The sequence below is a fragment of the Taudactylus pleione genome, unplaced genomic scaffold, assembly GCF_031769625.1.
Source record: "Taudactylus pleione unplaced genomic scaffold, aTauple2 ptg000061l, whole genome shotgun sequence".
Taxonomy (NCBI): Eukaryota; Metazoa; Chordata; class Amphibia; order Anura; family Myobatrachidae; genus Taudactylus; species Taudactylus pleione.
The window spans coordinates 2,779,648-2,789,680 of record NW_028284463.1 but is presented as its reverse complement, the minus strand read 5'-3'; the positions used below and the strand labels follow the sequence as shown (position 1 = coordinate 2,789,680).

Here is a 10,033-nt window from a genome sequence, read left to right as displayed (position 1 = left end):
GAAACCTATACTTTTCTTTTTGTCTACGAGAATTGTATGAAGTTCCAATGGAAAATCGCACATTACTTCCAGACTTCCATATTGCAGCTATTTATACTAGTTCAGTATATAAACCTTTTGTTTTCACAGTGTTTCTCTTGTTGTATCTAACTGGGCTGCTTGTGAATTCTGCTATAATTACAGTTATAAATAATGATCAACAGCTGCACACACCGATGTATCTATTTCTCTGCAATTTGTCCTTAATAGATCTTTGTTACACAACTGTCACGGTCCCTAAGCTGCTGTACATGTTACTGTCTGGTAACTACACTGTGTCCTTTATACAGTGCTTTACCCAGATGTATTTTTATTGGGGAAGTGGCTGCACAGAAGCTGTTATTTTATTCACAATGGCCTATGACCGGTATGTGGCTATATGTAAACCCTTACACTATCACCGTATCTTCAAGAGGAAACTTTGTGTACAACTCACGGCTGCCATGTGGTTATCTGGATTTTTAAACTCTTTATTGGTTACTTTGTCAGCCTCCAAAGTGTATTTTTGTTACCCATATATTATCCAACAATTCTTCTGTGATGCTAAATCTCTCATGAAGATCTCCTGCAAAAATACAAAAGTGTTCTTTATTGTGATTTATTTAGAATTGTTGGTATTTGGATCCTGTCCTTTCTTGATCAGTTTGATGTCTTATATAAAAATTATTAACTCCATCTTGCAGATTAAATCCAGAGATGGTAGAAGAAAAGCCTTCTCCACCTGCTCATCCCACCTCACGGTCCTCGCCATGTATTGTGGGACAGGTACATCTGTGTACTTGATGCCACCCAATGACCATCACAGAGTCCTGGAGCTGATCTTCACAGTACTGTACACTGTTGTTACACCCATGTTAAACCCAATGATATACAGTCTACAGAATAAAGATGTAAAGAGAGCAATAAAGAGATGCATTGAAGTTATAAATGGAAAATGATAAATAATTATGATTAATCTAATGTACTATAGGTTTAAAGTGTTTGTTTTTCTGAGCAATTAGTTTTACAGGTCACAGAGCAATGTGGACTGTTTATAAGTTGATTTTCTTTTTTCTGATATTGTTTTGTGGCTGAGTTTTTCTGTTCATTATTATAACAAGAAAAAGTAAAACAGTGTGTTACGTGAGTATGATGACTAATTGTGTCAGGGCTCCAGTGGTATCTGAGTGTAGTCAATAATAATGTTATATAAAGGATGGTGTAGAGTGGTCAGTTTATATGGATAGTGGGCCTGATAACAGACTTGAGAATAGAGTGAGATATCTCTCTCAACTGTGAACCTGAACAAACCATATTGTAATGCAAGGGGTGTAAATACATACATCAGGCTAAGTGTACCAAATCTTCTATATTGGAAACTTGGTGTCAAAGAATCAACTTAAACCCAGCAGACATGTCCAACATGAAACAAAAGGTGATGATAATAGCTGAGAAGTAAACCCAATGGAATGGTAGAATTAAGTTCAAACCCCCAAAAATACGCAAGAACAAATACAAAATAATATTAATTGCAAATATAAAGCACAGATTCCTTGAATCCTTTCAATTTTAAAATCTGATATGTGGAGCAGTGCAATGTTTGGTGAAAATTAAATGTATAAAGTCCACTGTTCTCCAAATTTCATATCTAATGTTCTAAGATAATTTATCTGTAATAGTCCTTTTTTTTTATTCCTGTGCCTCATGCCTTGATCTTGGCACTTAGAAAATACAGTATATGGTTATCACATTATTAATTATAGCCAAAGACTCTAGTCATGGAAAGTTTTAGGTGAGATACAGAGGTGTCTTCACTTAGCTGGTCTTCTGCTGGCTTTTTTATATGCTAGACATCTCATGATCAGGTATCACATGCTAGAACAGTAATGTTCTATATAATAAGCGCTTGTGACACCTTATCTGTTGTGTCACTTCTCGTCCCTATAACTATAGTAAGTTATGTCCAGCCAGAAGGATAGTTACTTTAGGATACTTCTTTATTTTAACCCTTTGTAGTTTATGGCCATTTGCTTGTCTCTGGTGCTCCTTCTGATCCTGGTTCATCCCAGTGTGCAGTTACAGTATGTGAGAGTGAGTACAGTAAGTGCATATATAGTGTTGTATCTTTAAATTGCTCTTATTAATTTTATCAAGAATTAACTTCCAATTTTCAATAAGTCACTTCCTTGAGCACATACTGTACATAATCAGCATTATTATAAAAACAGAAAGTCAGAGGTAGCTATGGTAGCAGGTTGCTGGCTCAAGTAATTAAACCAGCACTAAGCTCTGTGCTGGTTGGTATATGCTCAGATTGAGGTGTGTCCATTGCATTTTGTCACATATGGTCATTTCCTCAGGGGGTGTGTCAGTGTTATGCCTGTGATACATGTGAATGTGCCTGTAGTGCTTATTGTTTCCAGGCATTCATGGTTGGCTGCCTTGTCTCTCACATGCATAACTATGTTGCAATGTTGATCAGTCGCTATACACAGTTATGATCAATGGTGATCAGTTAATGTTTCCAGCACCATAATGTTTAAAGGTTTCTACAGTGAAGGATTTATCTTTTTCTCAAGGAAGTTGCTTTCACCACTTGATCTTATAGATGTACATTTATAGGTGGGTTTATGAAAAGCTAGTGACCCATCAGTTTACTTCCCATTTGGCATGTCTCTTTGTAATTCCCTCAACTCTACCCATTATACCTATGCAATATATTCTTTCTAATCTATCTCTAGAGAAAATATAGTGCAAGACCATTATTTGCATGTACTGTGCTACCCCTACCATGTAGTTGTCAACTGTCCTATTGTCCTATGAAGCTGGGAATCTTTGGGCTGAGTTAGTTATGGAGAGCTACCACATTGTTGTCTCTTACCAACCCTAATGAGATTGAGGCCTTCCTTGTCTGGATCTGCATAAATTTGTATCTCTGGTTCATTGGTCTATGGTTTACCCTAAGAACTTATACCTGCTGCTACAGGTATTTATTTTATTGGTATAGATGGAAGAGGTTAGCTAGTGAAATCATCTCACTAAAAACAAAACCTGCTACGTAATTATATCCTCACCCAAACTATTAACCTTCTTTTTTGGGTTTAACGTAGTTACAGCTACATGCTTCTACATTGATTTGGAATACAGGGAAAATCCAAATCTGTGGGACTGTTTGCAATTATTCTTGCCATAATATGGTATTTGCAGATAAGACCATTGTGGCCTGCATTTCAGAATCAACAGAGGATATGTCTCCCCAGTAAGCTGCCTTTGATGTATTCCTCCTCTGAAAATGCATGAGGGGCCATTAAGAACAGGTATCCACTACTCTTAATATCCAAGACCACAAATTTTTACTAAGTCTGACCTCAGAGGGGCATATAACCTGATACACATAATATATGGAGATAAGTGGAAAGCTGATTTAACACATGTGATGGCCATTAAGAGCACCTTGTGATGCTATTTGTTTTGATCTATTTTGTTATCAGTTTTTCAGCGCTTATTTAATGCAATTTTCAGAGGCCTTTTATATAAATTCATGGTCATCCATATGGACAATATCTTTATAAGTATCTGACTTCAGGAAAATAAACTTTTTTTGCAAATTTTCTTGTATTCTATTTCTAATATTCTTTCTGCAATAGTCAGCAGATGGAGCAAAGTTAATTAATAATTGCCAACCGGGAACAAATCTGAAGGCCACACAGTTCTTCCTGAGTTCCTCAATTTGCTGTCAAAGACCTTCCTCCTTAGTAGCCCCAATCACCACTGTTACCCACAAGTCTGCAGTCCTCAAAATTGGTTTCAAGGCACTATTAAGGCATGTGTTTAATTGCATGCCTTTTTTCAGCACCCATTCCTAGCCAACTTTACTCTTTGCAGTTTATATTTCTTAAGATTATGCATCTTCTTTCAGTGTAGGGTCAGTGCTGTCAAAAAGGACACCTTCTGGGAAGAAACATCTTTATGCATTTTTCTTCCCAAAAATCTACCCATTATATAACCCAAAGTGGGTGCTATTATCATGTAGTGTTAGGGACACTGGTACAAAGCCCTTGACATGGCCAAGTGCTTAAACATATCTTTGCAATTATATGCAACAAAGATCTCTGGATTTCTATTATCATGTAGTATTCAAATCTTATTGCTGGTCTTTTCTTTTTTTTCTAGTCTATTTGATTAATATCATGAAGGATAAACCACTGACTGTAAAATAAAAGGTACAAACTGGTTTAGAGACATTCACAGTTATATTGATAGATATATTATTTATTACAATATCAAATGTATACTAAATATGCTTTTAGGAGAAAATAAAAAAATGCTATTTTAGTCATGAAAATATATAACATTTGATTTTTAATGTTATTTGATCTTTAACTTTTTGACCTTTAATGTGCTTTACATACCATAATGAATCATGTTTATGCTAATGTATGTAATTTTATGATGTAAAAGTTATGTATTACATACATGAGATATTTTCCCAATTAAAGCCTTTTCTTTGCTAATTTTATTTTTATTCTTAAAATAGCAGCATCAGAGAAATTTGATACAAAAAATAGTTTTTATTCTACAAAAAATTAGTTGTCAATACTATTTTTTTTGATAAATCAAACAATGTTTTCCCAGTAGATGAAACTCACTATTCACTTCCAGGAACTTGTGAAATAATGGTAATTTGGATGAGCAACTTTAAGGACAGTGGGTGAAAGGATTAAAAGGGGGCATTTTTAGCCATAACAGAATAACATGGACTGCACACAGGATGATCTTCCACAGGAGTCAAAATAAGAGAAAATTCAATAAAAATCCATGTATGTAATGGTTCTCCATGTACATCAGTGGATTTGCACAATCAGCAATATCACAAAGAAGAACATGTGGAGTTGTCAGTTCTGATGTGATCACAGACACCAACATTATACATACTGTAACTATTCCCACATCTTAAATCCATTGATGATTTTACATTAATTTCTCTGGTGAAATATCCACCATAACCTCTGACTCTACTGAACTTATTATTATATACAACAGTCTGACTGCTATGGGAAGTTTCACAGTAGTGTTAGGGGGTCTTTCTTTCCATAAAAGTGCTGTGTTGGGGTAAAGAGCATAGCTTATTAACTGGGATTGCTTATCTATGTGACTGGGATAAATATGCTAGTGGGGTACAGGAGTGTGTAATTTGCTTTCTTTCAATTTTAGAGAACAGAGGAAAGCAAGAAAAAGGAAGGGGTTAAGGAAGGAGTAGAGAAAGAAGTTACGGAGGTAGGAAGAGAAAGAGGGACAAAGAGTGAGTCGCATATTCCCAGATCAAACTCCATCACCATCATCCAGTGAAGGCAATTGGGGAATCTTAGATTAGCATTCTCATCTCATACAGTACCATAATGTTGATTTAAATCACTATTGTATATGTTTTTTTTCAGATGATCATGAACTGTAATGTATCAATAAATATTTTCCAAATGAAATCAACTTATTATACAAACTTGTCTATGCTGTCTTTGTATAATAAGTTGAATTCGAGTGTCTATGTTTCATTTTAAGAATTTAATAAACTTTAGTTTTAATATCAACATCAATACATCTATTTTCAGATATATTAAATGGGTAAATATATGGTGATCTGTCTGCTAATTGAGACATTAATGTAAATTTCACATATGATCATGATCTCACTTTGATGTAATCAGTTTGTCCTATTTCTCCTATACTAATTTTGCAGCCATCAATACAGCATAGGAGTGTGCCCTGATAGGAGTCTTCATTAATATTATAAAGACAGAGGGCCAGTACTATACAGGTATATATACTATATATATATATATATATATATATATAAATCCACGCAATCACACTTGATTAGATTATATATATATGATTCTATGGAGTCTACAGGTTTATGATAATTTTGATATCAGATATAGTTGTTTATGAGCCTCTGTCCCTGATTCGGCGCTGCCAAACCCCAGGTCCTGCAGTATCAATACCTACAGATAGTTCTCCTAAAGTTAGTGCATAGTTACAAACATATATATGTAGTATTCACAATTTATACATGAGGCATCAAACACACAGCAGGACACTGAAGTTTGTTTCACTGTAGCTTTTACAAGGTTAGCCTTGGCAGCGCTGAATCACACACAAATGTTCGTATACATTTATGCCTGATATGTAAATTTGTTCCACAGCTCCAGGTACTCTGTGTGACAACAGCTGGTGGGTCAGAGTCAGACAGACTCACTGAGTTTCTGCTGACTCTGCAGCAGCATATGCTGGTGAGCTGCCATTTGTTGTGATGCAGAATCAGCGGTTACCGGCGGGTGGTTCTCTGTACCAGTGGTCTCTGGGATAAGACATCAGACAGGTGTCTCGGGTCCAAGCTCACTGTCCAGCAGCAGTGGTGCAGCATAGGCTGAGGGTTTCAGGCAGGAGCCTCCCTGTCCCCTATTGCAGGTGTTAGCAGGGCTCCCAGGACAGAGCCGATCAATGCTGCAGCAGGTGATCAGTGGTCACACATGTTTTCCACTATGAACTACACAAGTGCTGCTGTACATGCTGTAGATGAAAGAGCCTCTTTAGGGATTGGGGCTCTGAGGCAGACGCCTTCATTGTCTCTGGGATTTATGCCTCTGATATGACAAAAACTCCACACACAATTTCTGGAAGTTGAAGTATTGGTAGAAGCCATAACTCCACACACTAGTTCTCAGAAAAATACCAATAATACTTCTCCAGCATGACCTGGTAGGACCCTTAACTCTGCTGAACTCAAAATATAATTATACAAAACTTTCTTCTTCTGTATTGTACTTTTAATCACTTTTAAATTCCCAAGATGTCAAGATACACCTGTGGTGGTGTCAGATTTGGGTATGTACTAGTGAGCAAACTTGTGTTTCTTAGCATTATGTTATCAGTATGAAATTTCAAGTTCCAGACACTCTGCTTCCAGTTTGCTATTGTAAAGTATTGCTACCAGTGTGTAATCCCAAAATCCTAAAAAATCTGCCATACATGGGCTCCTGATTCTTGCAGCTGATGTAATATTCTGCATTTCCTGGCATCATTTTGACAGTGTGTAATTTATACCATGCTATCAGTTTGCTACCATACATTCTTTTCACTCTTCTGTTTATGACAATCTGCTACTCAAGAGCAATATTGACATCTTGCTACCAGTGTGCAATGATTAATCCCTGTCACTATGCTATCCATGTACTCCTCACATCCTGATGGCAACTACTTTTTTGCAATCCCAAATTTCTGAAACACTACTATCTATTTGCAGTTATACTGAAATCATTATACTAGACTACTCATCTTCAATCCTGTGATCTTGCACTCTGCTATTAGTGTACAATCCAGACTTTTGGACACTACTGCCCATGTGCTCTTCTGTATTCCTTCACTTATCTACCTGCATGTAATCCTGACATCCTTCTTACTGTGTGCAATTACTAACACCTGAGAGGCCTCCTACAGTTATTTATTTATTTATTTTGTTATGTAGGAGCTCAAATAATTAGAATAAGTATAATCAATACAACAGCAATGTTTTTTGGTATATTTCTTATAGAAGCTTGAACCCCTAAACCTGTCTACTTATCACCAGAAGTCACAAATGCAAGTCACATGGAAGAGAAGTCATACATTGTGAAAAACACCTATATATGCAGTAAAAAATGCAAATTGTTTATGAAAAAAATATATATTTGTACTTACGTCCATCTGTATGAGTTAGTGTACTGTTCAGTCTGTACTGTAAATAATACTCACATTTTACTCTATTTGTTTATAACTATAAAGCTAGTTAGCTATATCTTTATTTACTATCTTTAGCAAGTAAACAACATTACACAGTAGGGAACGTGTATCTTAGCTGACTTCATAATGTGTAATATTAAATCTCCCAGTGCACCTCAATAAAAGCTTCATAAATTGAGGAAAGTGGGAATTCAAGAAGAAGATCAATGGTGTAATTACCCAACTATCTACTGTTCCCTGGAGGTATAATTTCCTTTATATATTATCACTGTCATTGCTTCTCTATAATACAAGAAGGAAATAGGATTCACTTTTCAACAATGGTTAGTCCTAAACTTGTTTTTGTCATCTGCAACACAAAGGATTAAGGTTAAAAATAAATGTTAATAGTAGAAACAGCTCATTGCTACATCTAGCCTGTACATTAGTGCCTGTTTTTTTTATTTCTTTGAAATACTGGGTGTCAGTGTGTATGTATATACATGTGTATGTATGAATGTGTGTAAGTATGCATGCTTATGTGAGTGGATTTTTTTAGTTATTTCCTCACAATAATACTAGGTGTGTGCAATGTCTTTGCAATTTTCTTTGGTCTCTCACTGCCATCTAATAGAGTATGTGATAAGACTTCCCCTACTCCATAAGGTAAGGTGTCACATGACAACTTGATAGGTAGCAATAGGTCTAAAGGTTTGAAAACCTAATCCAAATAATGATCCATTTCTATGTCTCTTGATAAGCCCTTTAACAATTTTTAGACCATTTCCATGGATCTACCCTCTGTTAGGGTGAATTTAATGGGGTTAACACCACTAATATTTTAGCTAAAAATGTGATTATAATTGTGCACATGGTATTTACAATATTTCTTCAATTTCTTCATCTGGTGCAGATTGTTTTGTAATTATAACATTTGTAATATATGTTCCTTCACTTATGCTCTGTATTACTCTGTGAAGTCATGGTTATTATTAAAACATTTAATTAGAAGTTTCTATAGCACTGTTATCATGTTATAGAAATAAACCTGTGTGTGTGCATTGATTGTTTAGTATTTCTTTCATGTCTCCTCAATCGAAATTTGGAAATAAGCCTGTCCCAAATCTACTGTGCTGTATTATTATAAAGTGGCTTCCACCCAACAAGTCTGGAAATATGTCCTTACAGACCATGAATAGTGTACTAATTAATTGGATTAATTGTTGTTTTATAGGCTCCTCATTTCCTTCTTTACCTTTCCTCAATATTTTAATTATAGGCACAACCCATTAACTCTATCCTTAATGTGACAAAAATACTGACTTTTCTCGTTTCTAGAGCTCTGATTCAAGCCTTGGAAAAACAGCAAATGGTACAGTCTTTGTGAAATTTTGGTATAGCTTTTTTATCTAGAACAGTGGTTCACAACCTCAACCCTCAAGTTTTCCCAATGGTCATGTTTTAAGTATTTCTGTCTGTGGAAGCAGGTGGGATGATTACTGACACAGGAAAATAAAAAAACTCACCTCTACATGATTGAAGAAACCACATGACCTGTTGGTGGTACATGAGGTCTGGAGTTGAGAACCCCTGATCTAGGACAAAGCTGTCATTTATTTGTACACTTGTGTCATTGTAGAAATTGGTATGTAGAAATTGACATCTGCAATGTTCAAGTTGACTGCCAGGCAACTAAGATTTTATTTTCCCATTCATGGCCAATAGATGCTGGTCTACCATATTGTACTATATATATATAATTGCATATACAGTATTTAAAATCAACTTTCATTTTCCCTGCAGGAGACACTTTTTCTCCACTATTGTATACAACAATACAGATGTTTTTTTTGTAATAGAATTTCTGCAAATAACTTGTAACTCTCTTTTGCTATGAAAACTTTAATGGTGCAAACCGATATGCATTTGCTTTTTCATCTTTACATTCACCACTTCAGGGTTGATTCATGTCACTTGGCCGCCTGCTACCATTATTTTACATTCTTATTTTTTGACTGTTAGTTGAGTAAGATTATTTTTTTTGTCAACTTGTTTATCGGTGAAAGCTAATTTCATAGATTGTAAGTTTGCTCTTTAAGTTCTTTATTGTATTTTTTTAATGTTCTGCATATTATTTAATTTTGTTATGTTTCTTTTACTTTGACTGTTTCATTCTAAATTTATTTGGAATTTGCACCCCACCCATCTTCTCTTAGGTGTTTTTAGTCACCAGCCCAGGTTTCTGTATTTATGTCTA

At 35.4% G+C, this 10,033-nt stretch overlaps 1 protein-coding gene across 1 annotated transcript; it reads left to right on the top strand.

Annotated features, from left to right (window-relative positions):
- The first annotated feature begins 215 nt into the window (after positions 1-215).
- Positions 216-977, top strand: LOC148534961 (olfactory receptor 1-like). The gene has a single exon (XM_088464841.1). The coding sequence runs from the start codon at positions 216-218 to the stop codon at positions 975-977; it is 762 nt and encodes a 253-aa protein (XP_088320967.1).
- The last annotated feature ends 9,056 nt before the right edge of the window (positions 978-10,033 follow it).